Here is a 17,606-nt window from a genome sequence, read left to right as displayed (position 1 = left end):
ATGTACATACATAAGTGTATGTACATTTCCTGGCATTTTTGATGCTTTTTTGAATTCGGCTGTGACTTTGTGAAGCAGGACGCAAAATTAGAACCCAGAAATCCTGCTCTGCTACAGTAAGACATGTAAATATATTTACAATTAAAAGCAGCCTTTTAATGTTGTCGTTTTGTTGGAAATGAGGTAGCTGGCACCTATCTGAAGTTGAGAAAACTCTCCCCTTGTACTCGCCACATCTATTAAACATTTCATCTCTATTTCATTGTCATGTGTTTATTAGTTCATCTGGAGATTTTCCGATAGGGTCTGTTTCCATCCCTCTATTTTCCCAGCCCCCATTCTCCTTTATTCTGGGTTGTTGCCCTCAGGAGACTAAAATCCTGCTCACTTTGCTCCTCTCACTGTGCGCTTCCTTCCAAAGAGATTACTTGTCTAAACGAAGCAACGGAAGGAGGAAGGGAAGATTTTTTTTGCTATTATTTTGAATACAATATTATAAATGCACGCCTGTAGTCTTTATGTGTTCATAGATGAATAAATTATATTTACTTTGGATAATGCTAAACAATCCATAACAAATTACAGTTTACTGTGTAGTAAGAAATACACAGAAGACTATAGCAGGAACAGGCTTTAAATACGATTTGTATTCAAACAAAATGGGTAAGTCAATTTCCGCTCTGAAACCTCAACTCAGCAAACTGCTTAAATGCTACTGAAGAAGGTGCTTAAGTACCTTTTTAAGCTTTGTGCAGTACAGTGGAGAATTTTTGATAAGTGGAGCCTTGTTTGGGAGAACAGCATAACCCCGGTAGCATAAAACAAGATTTTGATCCCTACTGTGCCTATGGCTGGCTGATACCTTTCCTCTGAGTTCACTGGACACTGAGTCTTGGACAATAAAAGTGTCCAATCTGAAGATTGGTTCAGAATTAAATGGTTTATGAATTAACCCTCCTCTTGGGAGCAAAGAATTTCCAAGTGGCAATGTGCTGTTTGATGCATCTTTTTTTTTTCTTCGTCTGTTGCACTGTTACCCGTCTTGCATTTGAGCAATAAGTTCATCATTTGCCCTTTCTATTATTCATCTGAAATTATGGTACAATAACCTCACTAACATGGATCTGAAGCTTAACATAAACTCAAATGTGTGTTCAAAACATCCTAGAAATATGCAAATTAAAGATGTCCAAGAAATGACAGACGTTTTATTCTCAGGATGGAGAGGGAAACAAAAATGCTGAATCTCTTCCCATCCGTCAGAGTACTTGGATTTAAAATGAAGTAACATCAACAGACTGGAGATGTTGCTTCTGTCTGAAAAGAACGGTTTCTTGAATTAATGTCAACTGAAAGCTTTTGCCTTAACCAGTGTGTTTCAGTGTGAAGTCAGACACAAGCCTCCTTTCCCCTGACTACCAGTACATCTCCTCCGCACCAGAACCCTTTAGAAGCAAAAAAACAAGGACTGCATCTAGGGAAAATTCCATTTTTTATTTTTTCACTCATCATTTATTTACAAATACACATTATAACTTTTATATACATTGCACATTTACATGGTAGAAAAGTACAAAACTATATATTTAAATGAATTTATATTTAACTCGCCATGTTTGAAAATATAAAATTGCATCAGAAAAAAAGTATTATGAAAAGCAAGAAACTTGAACTGATAAAGCTTTGATAAAACTTTTAGTGACACACTGATTGGGAAACAAAACTTTGAAAGTGGTACTGCAAGACCATCTTAAAGGAAACACCTGTTAAAACATTTATGCATGTTACAAAAAGTAAAACAATAAAAATAAAATAAAACTTTATTCTTATTACAGTTAGCCCTGTAGCTATTAACAACCTTCATAATCCGATTTCTTTGGGTCCGGAATTCTTATAGTACAGTATAAATGCTCAGCGCATTGAGATCACGTCAGTACGTGATCTGATCAGAAGCAAAGTGAAGTGGAAGAGGTTTCCTTAAAGACCGCCTCACTGCACCCTGGAAGTATATTTAAGTCAGTTACAATGCCTTTTGGTCAGTCAAGATTCCTTGTAAACAAAAACCCGAGGGATCTTTTATGTACAGGACCGGCAAGAAGAAAATCCAATAAATAAACATAACAGAAACCGACATGCAAGTTTGTTAAAGTGGAAAAAAGTTAACTTCAGTGAAACAAAGAGATGAGATCATGTGGGTAAGCTCTAAGGAATGGACTTTTATAGTTTACAAGAAAAAAAGAAAAGCTTTACTTTACAAGCAAGAGACCTCACAATAAATAACACTGCTCTTCCCGTAACGAATAAATTTCTTCAAAAAACAAGGTGTACAGTCAACCAGACATTTTATGTATAAATTATAAAACATGACACAGTATAAATAAATGTCTACGAGACTCAACTATATGTATACTTTTTTTCTCCCCAAAATAAATAAGCATACACTTATTTACAGTATGGACATTGATTTCGTGCCCAATGGCTGTTCCAATAGTGATGGAGGTTTTACCACTCTAGAATGGAAGATATAGGAAAGCTGTAGTCCTGGTCTTCATCTTCCTCTTCTTCCTCTGGGTCTTCATTAATGGCTAGATGGGGGAATACAGGGGAGCTGTTGTTTAAATAAGGACAACAACAGCGCAGAAGCAGCTCAGTGCATGTTTTCAAAGCCCTCTGAACAGCCATAATACAGCGTTGCATTTTATGCGACTTGTAGTGAGATGCTCTTTGGCATCTGCTGTTATGCAATAAGGTTTTTTATACATAATCTATGAAGTCATAACTGCAGAAAGTTCTGAAGAATCAATGGCTCAGGTTTTATTGGCAGATTCCTGAAATCAAATAAAAAGCGCTCTTGTGTTCTAGGTTTAACTGCTTTGTGTCCTTCATTCAGAGTTAGTAGAGGCAACTGTGCCAAGCCAGGTGCCCATGTGCTACCATCAGGCTCGTTCATTTGGACAGAGTTAAGAGTTTATCCGAGTGTTAATAAAGCAATCAGCGAAGCACACGAGAGCAGACAAATCAGGAAAAATTGCTAAAAGTATGCTCCTAGGGCAACCCGTTTCTGAGAAAACAAATTGTTCTCAGAATATCCCCAAAACCCCAACTTGAAAGTCAGCTGGTTGCTGGACATCTATTGCATTTCATCAGTAACCAAAGCGTGTGCGTGATACATACATACTTGTATGGCACATGTGCCGTATCTTGAATCTCTAAAATAAGCTTTCTTAGGTTTAAAGGCGTAAGTCTTTGTTACCTAGGGATTGCCTTCAGAAGCCTTAAGTGTCTGCAGAGTTAAAAATCTCACTTACAATTGCAAGATCCAGAGTGCTTTACTTCTAGAAGCACACCCATGGAGCAGGCTGCCTCTTTCATGGCACACTCGCTTGGGTAAGTTGTGTTGTCGCTGGCACAGACTGCCTCGTCTGACTTGCTTTCAGGGCAGAGCTCATCACAGAGGGCGCACCGACCTCTGCCAACCTTAAAATCCCACAAGCACTTCTTCCCAGCACTGCACTGAATGTCTTCACAGGACTTTGCTTCTAAAAATATACACAAGATACTAGAGGTAAGTGAAAAGACAAAGGAGAAAAAAAAAAAAAAAAAAAAAGCAAACCCAAACAACCCCAAACTCCTTTTCTTCCCAAGTAACTGTGAATAGACAGAGCTCAGATGCTGTAGATGGGGTGATGTTTGCTGTTTTTAAGCAAGTAGTCCCTTGGACACGTTTGCCTGTCTGTACGTGGGGGAGGAAAGACAGCCGTGCCAGTAGAGCTTGGCCCTGGGAATACATAATTACATTTGCCTATATCGCACATGACCTTCCTGCTCCGTTTGATGTCAGTGGCAATTCAGCTCCCCAAATTAGTGGTAAGTGGAGAATTTGCCAACACATTCAGCATTTCTAAATCAATTATTTTTACACTAACCCACATAGAGCTGTTTCCTACAAGATTGGAGGGGGAATTCACCTCAACCTATGCCAACTAAAATCTGTCTGAGATTCCCCGGCATCCCTCCAGCAGTTTGGGGGAGCTGAGGCTGCAAGGTGCTTCCTCGTAACATGCTTCACTACCGCTCCTTTCTGGGAATTACAACACAAAATGTCAGGATGCACTGAGATTATTTTCCTATCTTCACCCACCAACTGTCTCCAAACTCTGCAATATTTTTGAAGAGGAAAAAGTGATCAGATGTTTCCAATTAAGTTAACGCAAGCTTTGCCAAGACAATTGTTTCCAGGAATCCAGATCCACTGAATATCGAGACCTTGTTATGCTGTAACCATGTCATCATTTATTTAATGGTGGGTACTTCTCCCTTGGACACTAATGTCAGCACCCACAGTGACAGCAAGAGGAGCAGGATCACACCCTTTACTCCCTCACCCCTTTTACAATCTTTGCTGGTGCAAAGCACGCCCTAGCTCTGCTTTGTCCTAGAGGGGAACACAAACCCAAGGTGCTCAGAGTCTCCTGCTTCCCAGCACAATCCCCATCCATCCATTCACGCACTCACGCACCCACCGATACACATCCACAATACCCCCAAGCAGCCGAGACTGCAAGTTCAGTTCCCTCCACTCTGATCAGTCCAGCTGAGATACTTACTGATGCATTTTCCTTCGTAGGCTAATCCAATGGATCTGCCCAGCAAGCAGGTGGCTTTCCTCAGGTGGCAGGCACTGGCGTAAGTTATGCCATCATTCCCGCAGAGATATTGCTCAGGGGAGGTAGGCTCAGGGCAAATTTGGTTACACGTCACACAGTAGGCGTTGTTAGTTTGATCCACCACGCATGTGGAACTGCCCGGACATAAGACATCCCTACAGGTCTCTGAAATAAAGATGGAAACAGAGTGATTAATTAGGGGAGCCCAGCACCCCAGCGAGAAGCAAATGGGTGACACAATGAAACAAATGATCAGTTAAAGCGTTCAGCAGCAATCCTCATTTAAGGGCTGCTGTAGGGGACTTTCCCATCTTAGGGTAGCTGGTGGGACGTAAGTGCTGCTAGACCCTGGGGAACTCTCAGTCCAGCTAGGTCCTGGTCTGCTGAGCATGGTTTACTGTCTCCCAGCACTTGCAACATCACTCTGGTTACACTGGGGAAGTACGTCAGCTCCTCCTCCCTACACTCAGACACACACCCTTTGGCATTTGAGGGAGATCAGATGAGATTTGCAAACCTACTTTTGCATTTGCCCTGATACTGGACTTCAAGTTCGGGCTGTTCTTTACATCTGGCTTTGAGAAGGGCACACTCGTTCCTGTAGGTTTTCCCATCTAAGCCACACACGGGGCCCTTCCAAGTGATATTAGAGCAATCCGGAGCACAAACACACCGAGGTTTGTTCTTCTTGTTCATTTTACATTTCTTCCCGGGTCCACAGTCCACATTCTCACACGTTTCTGACGGAAGGAAAGAGGTACCCCTTCAGTAACCAGCATGCGGGACAGACTTGGTGCCAAAATCGCTCAGAGAACGAAAACACGCTGTGACCCCGGGGCACACAGTGAACACACCTCCCCGCACCCCCACACCCACGTGGGGAAAGGAAGGCAAGGGAAATCCCCCAGCCTGCAAGGATATGGACCTGGGGGACTCCCTCCCCTCAACCCCTCTGCATGGTCGAGGAAAAAGGGGGTCCCCCTGGGGCAGCATGGTTTTCCTGGAGCCCCCTGCCTCTCCCAACCCACTGCACGGGCCTATGTGCCTGGCAGGGCCCCCCTCACCTTTGCAGGGGATGCAGTTTGGGGCTCCCCCATTAAAAATCATCCATTTGAAGAGCGTGTTGTCGTTGACATCCTCCTCCGTCCACGAGGTTGTCAGGCGGCCGCTCTTGCAGCACTCCTCCTTGCTGAGGTCGGTCTTGTAGAGGACCTGGCAGCGGCCGTTCCTCGCCTGCCGGAGCCAGCAGTTCCCAGCTGCGGGGGGACAAGGGGGGGGGACACCCGCACGCCTTCAGTGACCGCCACCCCCGGGGCACAACGCGTGCTGCGCCCCGGGCGCCCCCGACTTTGGCCGCTGCGGCTGCTTTAATTTGCCCCCTTTCGTAACCTGCAGCTACCCCGGCCCGCTTGGGACCGCGGTTAAATATAATAACAATAATAATACTACTAATAACAATAATAATAAAATAATAATTAAAAGCGACTGAAAGAAAAAGACCGGATCAAAACAGGACGAGGCAGTTTTCCGAGGTATTTATTCCATATGTAGAGCAGAAGGAGCCCTGCCGGCACGTGACAGAGGCTTGAAAAGGATGTGCATTTAAAAGGGAATAAAAAGAAAATCGCGCTTGCAAATTCCTCCCTCCTCCCCCTGCCCTCTCCTCCTGACGGCGGCTGCCCAGCAGCATTGTTTTAGTGCCGCACGCAGTTGCAGCCCCAGCCCATTTTGCAATCCGCACGGACTGGGAACATTCGCTGTTAGCGAAGTCTTTCGAAATCTCCACATTTCGCTGCTGCTGTTAACAAACGTCTTCCCTTTACTAAAATAAGTCAGCAGAGCTCAAAAAAAAAAAAAAAAGTGAGCAAAGTACACACAACGCAAGGGCACACAGAGGAGGAGGTCCCTACGGAGTTTTCAAAATCGATCCAACTGGAAAAGTTGGAGGTGCCGTCTCTCCGGCAAACATTACAGAGGAAAGTACACTGTCCTTAAACCGGATAGAGTTTTTTTTTTTTTTTTTTTTTTTTTTTTTTACTAGTATCCCTGTTATTCGTGGAGTCATGCCAAGAACATTAGTCCAAGCAACTCCCCCTACTTTAGCTGGAGAGTTTTGGTTGGGATGAGCCTCTCGTGAATAACCAGTGTGACTTCTCCAGCGACTCAATACCAATTGATTCTGGTGCTCATCCAGCGAGGGCTCGATCCTGCCTCCTTACTCCGATGGGAACGTACCGGAGCGAGGGGTCAGGATCGGCCAGCCGGGATGTCGCGGGGTGCGGGGGGACGGGTCGTGTCGTGTCCCCCTCCCCACCCCCCTGCCAAAAATCACAGAACAAACAACGCCCTAAAAAAAAAAAAAAAAAAAAAAAAAAGTTTTGCGTCTTACAGTTGCCTACGTTAGATTAACTTCTGCTCTAGCTCAGGGGCGTGGGGGAAAAAAAATGGAAGAAAAATGGTAAAACAAGCAACGGTAAGACATCCAGGTTGTGGGTGTCACACGGTCAAGATAAGGGGTAAAAAGCCCCCAAACTAAAAATCAATATTCCCTTGTGTCGAAAGAGGGCTCTTAAGAGTTGTCAATACCAGGTTCGGGGCTGTTTTGTTCGCGAGAAGAAAAAAAAAAAAAAAGCAAACTCACTGAAGCATACTCCTCAGCGCAGGAGAATTTACAGCACGTTAACATTTACTCACATACACACACACTCACTAGGAGAGGGAGGGGGGTAAGGAGGAAATCCTAATATTAAAGGAATGTCCGGAAAATGACCACTATTGGTTTCTGAAAGTGTCAGCTGTAATTGTGGGGCTCCCCATCATCACCTCTCCTTCTGTCAGGCGGGCGAGATAAGAATCTGAGCTAAATTACCAACAAACTTTAAGCACTCATTCGGGACCTGAGCCTAGGAAAAGTTCCCCCACGATGCTGCTCTTCATTCATGCTGCATAACAACAAAAATAACAAGAAACATCCTCATTTGTCCTCTGTGCCTGTGAAGAGCGGGGTGAAGATCCGATCAAAAAGCAACCTAAATGACACCTCTGTGCCTCGGTACAAAGCAGCCCCATGCCCACAGTTAACTTCTTTCCTGTTGGACCTTGGAGAGAGGCGTTTAACACCGCAGCGAACTAAACAGCCCCGGAAAGACGGAAAATTACAGTAATAATAACAACAACAACAGCAATAAAAGGCATCTACGAATAAACAATCCGGTCTTACCCTGCGCTGTGTGGTCTTCCATGAAGTGGCAGAGAAACATCAGGAGTAAGAGCATGCCCGGGTGGATCCTCTGATTTAACATCCTCAGCGTAGCACGGAGTGAGAGAGACACAGAAACAGAGTGAGGGGGAGTAGGGAGAGGGAGCGAGCACTAGCCAGCCTGCTTATGATCGCTCTATTGAATGAACGTCAGGCTCTGAATGCAGTCTCTCTTTAAATCTATACGGGGGTCTTAGCTGTCTGCGGTGGGCGGTCTCCTAATGTGTGTGTGTGTCTGCTCGGGGGTGGGGAGATTTAAAAAGTTCAGTGTGAATCAGGTGACATTTTCCACCTTCTGGAAACCCTCTCCAATTATCTGCTTTAGGTGCACGCACACACACGGGCGCGCACCCTCCCGGGCGCGCACCCCCACGCCCCGGGCGCGCACCCGCGCAAACTCCGCACCCGCGGGAGGCAGCGCAAAGCCCTGGGGACCCGCGCCGCGCACCCGGGGGGTTTTGGCGACCCACGGGGGTCGCGGCGCAGGGAGCGGGGCTGGGGGGCCAGGGGGCTGCGCTGCTCCCCCGAGGGGGCTCCGCTCCGCGCCCTGCTCCGCGGAGCTTCCCCCCGCCGCGCTGCTTTCCCCAGCCTTCCCCATCCGCGCTCCGCAGCCCCCGGTGCCCGCAGCGGCGCGCACACACGGCTCGGCCCCCGAAAAAAAGCCCCGGCCAACCAAGCGACCAACCCCGGACCAGAAAAAAAAAAATAAAGAGGAAAAAAAAAACAACAGCAAGGAACCGAATAAAAGTTTAATACCTAGGGCTCTGCCCAAGTGACAGCCTTTTTCACTGGGAGCCCGGGAGGACGAGACGGGAATGGGGGCGACGTAGGCGGTCTCCTTTCAGAATCAGAAAAGATTGCAACATCGATAATGAACTTCTAGGGCACTAGTTTATTAAGCACAGTCTGGCATTATTCTCCCCTTAGAAAAGTTGGCGGTCTCTCATTTATAACATTTTTTGGCACCGTTGAATGAAACTGAGTAGGCGATATTTCCTTTTATACAAAACGATTACTTAACGGAAAATGGCATTGTTTATTCAAAAGCTGCCTTTTTAATTTCGATTCTTTCGCTTTTCTGAGCCACCAAAGCACAACAGACTGCGAAGTATGCAGACAGGAATGCCCGGACAGTGCCGGGTCAGGGGCCGGTGCGCCGCGGCCGCCCGCGCCCTCCGCCGGCCCTCCCCGCAGCCCTCCTCCCGCGCCCGCCCCCCGGCCCCCCCCACCGCCCGCCCCCTCCCCACAACTGCAAATAACTCAGCGATAACAGATTTTTTTCCACCAACTGCAGGAGATAGTGCTAATCTTTTAATAAAAGATCCCATTACAATGGGATCTGTCTGGACAGACTATAATAGATCCAGAAATACAGCCGTGCTAATATTAGAAGACAGTTGTTTGGGTGCCTCAGCCCGGGCCCGGGTCCCGCTTTGAAAGTGGGCATGAATCACAATGTCCCCCGGTACCACCTGCAGTCACACGCATTAAGAAGCAGACTGGTAAATGATTGACCTCGCTGCATTTCTTTCTTTCTTTTTTTTTTTTTTTTGTTATTATTATGATCATCGTCCTGAGCAGCGCCCGGGCATTTTGAGCACTTCAGAAGCTCCGGGACTCCACATCCTTTTTAATCTTTTTCCCAAATTGGTGCCACTCTTCCCCCCACACGCCCCCCCGCCCCGCCTCTCCCTCCTCTCTCGCCGGAGCAGCGTGAATGCAGGGTTGCTTAGTGCCCTCTAATGGCAGACGGCATCAACAATTAATACCAAAACACCCCTCACCCCGCGGAAAAGGGCAGCTTTCCAAAGCCGCCTCTCCTCCTGCAGGGGACGGATCCCAGGCGCAAGGTGCCTACAGGGGGCCGGACCCCCAAACCCTCCCCATCCCCGGGCAACGCCCCCTGGGGAGCGGGGGTAAAGGGGCTTGTCCCGGTCACCGGCGGGGGTCCCGTCCCGAAAAGGCTGGGGGGCAGCGGCGGGGCTGCCCCGGCTCGCCCCCGCACCGAGCGCCCCGCTCCCGGCACCGCGCCGCTGGGGCGCAGGTTCCCCGCTCTGCTCCTGCTCGCTCTCTCTCTCTCGCTCTCGCTCTCTCTCTCTCTCTCTCTCTTTTTTTTTTTTTTTTCCCCCAAGTTTGTCTGTGTTTTTTTTTTTTTTTTTTTTTTTTCATAATTGGCCAATGCGGTGTTTATCCTGATAATGTTTTCAATTATAAAGGGGCATTTTCAGGCCGTATTCCTGGAAATGAGATGCCGGATGGGTCGATAACGTTTGCACATGTGCTTCATGCGTGCATCATCGGGAGATCAATATGATTGCGCTGGTATGGAGATTTGTATCACACCTGTTCTCTGACATCACACAGAAACAGCTGCTCTTTATTGTTTTTTTTTTTTTTTTTTTTTTTTTTTTTTTTTTTAAGATGCTAAATATTGGGTTTGTGTGTAACAACATTGTATAATCAGAAATGCTTTCTTCTCTTTCACTGTGTGCCTCCCTGTACTACTCCCCCACCCCCTTCTGCTTTGCCAACAATCACATTTAAATTACCAAAAAACCAATAGGGTCGATCTGTAACTGAATTGTCAAGCAGCACACAAAAGAGTGTTGTTCTCAGCCTGACAGGTTTTAAAACTTCTTTCTACCAAGAAGTGTATGCATTTTAATATATGTTTTTGGATGTGAGTCCAATCTTTGCAGCTGGCCCTGAACTTGGAATAATAAAGCCTTTTAAAACACCCCTATATCCTAACATCTCAAACTTTCTGAAAGTTCAGTTTTAGCTCTCAATTTACATAAAATATGTGGCTTTTCCCTATCTCTAGTACAGCTCTAGCTACAACAAACTTCATAACCCAATATATTAAGTGGCTGTTCTCTGAGGAAATTTCTGCAAAACACTGAGTAAGAGGAAAAGTAATCCTAGAGTGTAACCTTGTATTAACCATGTATTATTAACACACACATACATATATACACATGTACATATGTGTGTGGAATATTTATTTTGTGGTGTCAATATTGTGTTAGCATAAGCTTTTTTAATTATTATTATTTTACTACTCCATCCTCCTTGTACTGTCTCTTAATGCAGGAGTTGTTGCCTGTGTCAAGGATGGCCACCTCAGGACCATCATTTTCATAAAGAGCATGTCTGTATAAAGTTTTCTCGGGTGTGAACAGAACTGCAAGCAAAAGCTGATTATTTGGAATATATCTTGATTTGGGTCAAGAAAAATTGGAAACTTATCTTGACACATCCCTGCCTAAAATTCAGGAGAGGTGAAGAAGCTTCTAGCATCCTCCCGTTGTCCTGGATGCACGCATCATCTGATCTGGTTTCTCACACAGCTGGCTTCTTCCACGGAGCAAGAGCTCAAATAAAGGTAGAACGTCCTCTTCTGGTAGCAGAGAAACCTTACTAGCTTCACCTAATTGTCCTGGTTACCACAAAAATTAGGGCCCTTTTTTGGAAAATGGCACTTTTATGAAAGCTCTCCTATTTTACGTTTCTGATACCAAATTTAAGGACTTTTCTGACCACCATTGCATTATTGCAGTTTATAAGCTTTTCTTTCGTCTGTTTGTTCTGTTTTGTTTTCCCCAGTGTGGGCAATTCAATCCTTTACCTGCTGTACAAATGTCAAGTAGTGCTTTTCAGAGTAGCACAAGAACTTGGAATGTAAAGGTTCATTTTGTAATTTAGCCAAGACTTTTTCATGAAAAACAAGCAAACCAGTTCTTGATAAAACTAAGCCCCTCAAATGTATTAACTAAATTCTGGTGTTATGCTCTTCAGGTGTTACATATGTGTGCTATTACAGTGAAGTTATACGTACACATAAGTGAGATGGTTAAATACAGAACTTATATTGTATGGTATTGGTAAAAGTTGTGCTTATGAGAGGAATACAAATACATTCAATTATTATTATTATTATGTTTTAAATTGACCAAGGGGTTTTCAGGTAGTGTATAATGGACTGAATTAAGAGGTAAAAGGGATTTTACCTAATAAATATCACTGGGAGGTGCGGGAAATGCAAAGGGAGTATAAGTTTGCTCATCAGTCAATATTTTGTAAGTCACATCTAAAAAGCTGTTATCATCTTTGACCAAGACAGCTGGAAACACTCTATTTGTAACTTCTTCTTGTACTCTATTTGGAACTTCTTCCTGTGGTTGAATTGAAATAAGAAGTTGAACATGGTCAACTACTCCTCTTGTAGGTGAGAAATCTGCGCTTTTAATAATCAACCCTATGATGGGTGCTCAGACCTTCTGGAAGGCACCTTAAAGGTTTACTTTGATTCATTGCTGTTCATGGGAAGAGCAGGAGGGTGGTGTGACAAGTATTACTGTGGTCTTAAATATGGGAGTTTCTGGTAGCCCATGGAGGGTTTGCCACTCTCTCTGTGCCTTTGTTCAGACTAGAAAAAGGGCATGTAGACAGGTGTCCTTCATGTTTTAGGTCAGATAAAATAGACATGTGTGGGGTATGAGACAAATTGGCCCCCTTCGTACCTTTCACTGGTGACTCAGGTAGTAGTAACCAAATTGTCCCTGTGCACTTTGGTGGATACTTTCACCTTGTTGAAGGCCAGGTGGGACAAGCTGCCTTAGATACTCCAAACCCATTGTCTTCTCTTGTGTAGGTGGCACTGTGAACCAGCACTGAGGAAGTGAGGCAGGCCTTACTATTCAGTACCCACTGCTAACAGGATGTGATTTGGTGAGGTGAGGTTTAATGCATGAGCAGAATGAAAACTATGACATGTTGATAAACTAGTTACAAAAGGTTTCCAAGTTATTGAAAAACTGGACATGAGTAGAAAATTCCAATGGAAAAAAATAAAATTAAGGGAAGCATTAAAGTCATTGACTTTCTGTGGAAGTTAAATGCAAAACTGTAAAGTATACCGATCCATTCCTACACTGATCTGATATATTGATTGGATACTTTTCTTTGTAATTGCAGAGAACAGAAAACAACTAGAGGCACAGACCATGGAATTGCTAGGGCAGAAGACTCTCCAGTTTCTGAGATTGCAATGTGTTCAGTAGCAGGAATTCCAATCTTGACTCTAAACGAAATTTTGAGAATGCAGGAAAAAGAAAATGTAGTAATTGCTGGCAACCTACTCTGAACAGCCATTTAGGCTGCTGCTGTTTTGAAGAAATGCCTAAATGCCAGAAAGGCATCACCACCATACCTAGACAACCCATTTTCCATGTAAAGGATTAAGAATTGTCATAGAGGAATGGAGCATGGAAAGAGCAAAGATGTCAGATATAACAGTTCCTGGAAGACCAGTATTAAGTGAATCTTCAGTGGTCCTTAGTCGTGTACTAAGTGCAAAATGGCTCTTGCCCAGCTTCCTGACTGGCAAATTGCCTTTCCTACTTCCATAACTCTGCCAAGAGGAGCTATGTCACAATTGGTGATATAACACCAAATTTTTAAGTTAAAATAATAGATGAGGCACATGGTGCTTTGGGAATGGTAGGGTTATATGTGGTTATTGTACTTTTAAGGTCTGGAACATTTAGTGTGGCAGACTTTAAAAGACATGTCAGTTGGCAATCAGTTGCAGCTGGAACAGGATTGGAGACAAATCTCAAGATTAAAGTGAGGACGGACGTAGTTTGTAAATAACTACTGTGAAAATTCAATTAATTTTTGCTATTACATTATTTTTCTTCTTGTTATTTTGATTCTACTAAAGATAATGCAGAGGGCATATCTGATTCATTGGATATGTGGAGTCACATCATTTTCTAATCCAAAAAAGGATTTGTTTTACTGGAGGTCCCAGCCTGAAGCTTAAATGGAATAAAAATTGTTGTTGAGAGTGCTACCCATAGCCAACTGTGAAAAACTTAATATAGCATGGCCAAAAGGGTAACAAATGGACAGTTTCCGGCTCAGTGCATATATGTGGTGACATACTGGATCCTCTTACTAGACTGAGAGAGTAGGTGCTTAAGCACATCAAACTTACAGCCTTGTTAGGAATAGATCATTAACTATTGTAAGGTTTGTATTTACTGCCCATCAAGGAATAGGATCAGTTTTAATGGTTTACTTTCAGAGATTAATGGAACCAAGTGGATTTTAGAATGCTGTTCAGTCAGTTGCAGCTTACTGGAATGTTATCAAAACTGTCCTGCGCAGTACTTGTGTTAAACTCCAAATGTCACCTCCTAGAATGGTTGGATATTTTGGTGAATATATAGCATGTTAGAGGAGAAATGAGTTAGAAAGATCCCCCAGCAAAAACAGTGATCTAAACAAGACTAATTGTGACAAAGAATTTTAGAAAAGTTAAGGTCATGGCTATGACAGAAGCAAAGAAAAGCTTTTTGCCAACTGTGATGACCTTTTCTATGAGCAGAAAAGGGGTATCTTGTGACTACCCTGATTCTTTCATTTATATTTTTTTATAAGAAAATATATGCATAAAAAGCAGTTAGTGCTAAAAATGTTTTTATTTCAAGATCTGCTACAACATCAGATGCAGTACAACTCTTCATAGATCATCAAAATTTTCTTTTCAGTTCATTAAAGAACATTTGTGCTATTGCATAAATAACAGTGACTTTCCAGAATGACTTTTAGTACAAATTAAATGTGTTATGTCATATTATATTATAAATGTCATTGCAAGTAGCTCTGTAGACTTATCATAACACAAAACAGTGGTATCTGTGGACCTCCTAAATTGTTATTTTGTAGTCAGGGCTTTATGGGATAAGTAAGACTGTAAATATTAGCTGATAGAATGAGAAGGAAGAATTAGTCCATGGTAATTTTTTTTTCTTTTCTTTTTGAGCAGGGGCCATGCATAGACTGCTGAAGGTCTGTTGACTCCACAGCATGTACTGTGAAAGCTGTCATCCTCCTGTACCTCAATAACTGGCTTATGCCCTGTTCATGTCCAAGGAGGGGGGTCTAGGAGGAATCCTTGTATCTCGGGTCCACTAGCTTTGTTGGTTCATACTTGCTTTCTTCTACCCTTGATCAAGAGTTGACTTGAGGAGCCACAGATCTGAATAGAAGGACTGATTTACAGACTGCTAATGTTTAGGTTACAGTACGCTTCCTTTCTCCTTGGATGTCTGGAGAAAGAGCAGACAGCGCATCTTTTTTTTCACAGCATAGCTACTTGTGTCATGGGTTTGCAGGATGGTCCAGAATGCGTAAGTTTGCACTTCTGCTTTCTTGTCTCTGCTCTGGCTCTTACCTCTTTTAAGGATCAACCAAATCCTTTGTTCCCCCAGCTTCTCAGAACGAGACTGATGACTGGGGGGCCTCCAGCTCTGAAAACCTGCTAATCCTTAATGGTTTTGTTGTTCAGCAACACTGTGAGAGCAAGAAGGGTAAGAACAGAGATTATCTGGAGAGGGACTGAGGTACAGGCAGGAGAAGAGCTTTAACCATTTTCCCATGCAATGTGCCTAAACTACTGGAACTCCAGCTGCTTCTCTGGAAGTGTGTGTGTCTGGCACAGATGTGTCATCACATCTGTTAGCCTTGTATGTTCTAGGGTACCCAGGTGACAAATGACATTAAATTTCTGTGTTTAGGCAACTGAATCAAGCACAAAATCATGTACCCAAAAGTGTATGAATAGGCTGTAAAGTAGCAGGAAAAAAACTCCATATCCCACCTAATTCTGTCTCCTGTGGCCATCCTTTCTTGCTGCTATTTTACTTTATCTCATTCATTCTTGCAAACATCCATAGCATGGTTCCATGCATTAAAGTGTGAAATTATAAAGATTATTAAAAGAAAAATTGTTTTACAAATCATAAAGTCCTGACATGCAGGATTTTGTATGTATTAGGTGGCTCATATATATATTACAATAATGATTACTATTGAATCACTTTTTTTTTTTTTTTTTTGTAAATAAGTCTTGCATGCAGATGCTCAATAATCCTGGAGACCCAGATGAGTTGTCTCAGGTTTGCTCATTAAGTTTGTTCAACCTTCTTTCATTATGGGCATTGGAAGGAAACCACGGTTTGGCCCAGGCTCCATGTGTTCCTTATTTCTAACATTACTGTTCCATCTTTTCTGTGCAAATGCAAAAAGTCTGTGTTTTCAATTCTGAACTCTTTTCCTAGACCCTCATCAAACTCATTGTTGACCTAACTGAGCTTTTTGATCATTGTTTATAAGATTGAAAAAGAAGATGAAATTCTGTGGTGGTGATGGTGAGAAGATCATAGAATGATAGACTCATTAAGTTTGGGAAAGACTTCTAAGATGATCTAGTCCAACCTTTAACCTAGCACTGCCAAGTCCACTACTAAACCATGTCACTAAGCACTATATCTGCTTGTTTTTTGAAGACATCCCAGGATGGTGACTCGATCACTTCCCTGGTGAGCCTGTTCCAATGCTTCACAACCCTTTCAGTGAAGATCCAACTTAATCCTCCCCTGGTGCAACTTGAGGCCATTTCCTCTTGTCTTATCACTTGGTGCTTGGGACTGGTACCAAGTGGGTGGAGACTGAACCCCACCTTTCTATAGCCTCACTATAGATTCTGTATTCTCCTTTCCAGCTGTGATAACACAGGTTTGTATGTAAAGGAGGCCGTCTCTTCAAATGGGAAAGGCACAGAGTAGTCCAAAACTGAACAATCAGCTCATTCAAATGCCTTCTAAGCAGAATGCTGTAGCAGTGCTGTCCACTGTATATGAGCAAACCCAGCAAATCTGACTGAGCCTTGGCATGAGCTTGTTTCTCTCTAGCAGTAGCAGTAATGGTTAGCTAAAGAATACCTCAGGTCTCACTCCTCTCACCAGTGATTCTTCTGAGCCTTTGCCTTTAATAGCGGTTCGCCTCAGTGAGCTGTAGTATTACCAAGGTCAAGTGTACTGAAGGTATGAATATTGTGAGGTTTGACTCAAACAAGTAAGATTAAATAGCTTGTGTTCTAATTAAATAGCTATTGTGTTCTAAGATAAAATAGCTATTGTGGTCTTTTTCTTTCCTATCTTCTGTTTTCTGAGGCGGCAATCACATTTTCAGGTCTCTCTGCAGAGCAATTAGTTTTGGCATAATTTTTGAAAAATGGAAGCTGAACTTATATGATGTCCAGGTTCCAGTAGCTATCATCATCAAATATCTCCTTGGTAGAAACACTAGAAATTCTAACTAGGAATTTTAGGCCTGCAACATAGGAGGCTGTGCTGGCCTTGGAAGATGGGAAGGCAGAATAGCAAAAGCATCATACTTTATAAAAATATGGTTGTCAGAGAAAGACCTTTTCCTTCATTTACAGAAATTCAAGAGCTTTTGGTGGAGGGACAGGGTAGGAGGAAGAGAAAAGAAAGTGTAGGGGTATATAATTGAATAATTAGAACCTCCAGAGTGGACTCTAAAGTAGATAATCAAAACAAGCTCGTGCCTTTAGATTTCCATTAGTTTTCAGAATATTTTGGTGGAGAAAAAAATATTAAAAAGGTATCTTAGCTAGCAGGTTTTAAAGAAGAACTTGAATATATGAAAATATATTAATTTCAAATAACTACCACAAACTGACTTATATCTACAAGGAATTCATAAAATAAGAGAGACCTCTTGAGGACTAAGGATGAATTCCCTTAGTTCTGTTCTTAGATGTCTGTGTAACTTGCTCAACTATTGGTAAAACAAAGGAGAAGAGA

General features: G+C 43.2%; 1 protein-coding gene and 1 long non-coding RNA gene across 3 annotated transcripts; one reads left to right on the top strand and one right to left on the bottom strand.

Moving 5' to 3' along the window:
* Nucleotides 1–1,475: 1,475 nt before the first annotated feature.
* Nucleotides 1,476–8,824, bottom strand: FST (follistatin). 2 transcript variants are annotated; one of them, XM_068666983.1, is made up of 7 exons: nt 8,683–8,824; nt 7,888–7,970; nt 5,732–5,923; nt 5,189–5,407; nt 4,608–4,832; nt 3,309–3,539; nt 1,476–2,585 (listed from the first exon to the last, which is right to left on the bottom strand). In XM_068666983.1, the coding sequence occupies exons 2-7, from the start codon at nt 7,967–7,969 to the stop codon at nt 2,503–2,505; spliced, it is 1,032 nt and encodes a 343-aa protein (XP_068523084.1). In that variant the 5' UTR covers nt 7,970; nt 8,683–8,824; the 3' UTR covers nt 1,476–2,502. The 2 variants fall into 2 exon arrangements, with proteins under 2 accessions (XP_068523084.1, XP_068523085.1); XM_068666984.1 differs by lacking the exon at nt 8,683–8,824 and having other exon boundaries at nt 1,476–2,828; nt 7,888–8,631.
* A 381-nt stretch (nt 8,825–9,205) lies between these two features.
* Nucleotides 9,206–14,225, top strand: LOC137848282 (uncharacterized). Its single transcript, XR_011091250.1, has 4 exons — nt 9,206–10,248; nt 11,020–12,154; nt 12,581–12,662; nt 12,904–14,225. It is a non-coding gene; the product is annotated as an uncharacterized lncRNA (long non-coding RNA).
* Nucleotides 14,226–17,606: the final 3,381 nt, after the last annotated feature.

The sequence above is a fragment of the Anas acuta genome, chromosome Z (assembly GCF_963932015.1).
Source record: "Anas acuta chromosome Z, bAnaAcu1.1, whole genome shotgun sequence".
Taxonomy (NCBI): Eukaryota; Metazoa; Chordata; class Aves; order Anseriformes; family Anatidae; genus Anas; species Anas acuta.
This window is presented reverse-complemented; position numbering and strand designations above follow the sequence as displayed.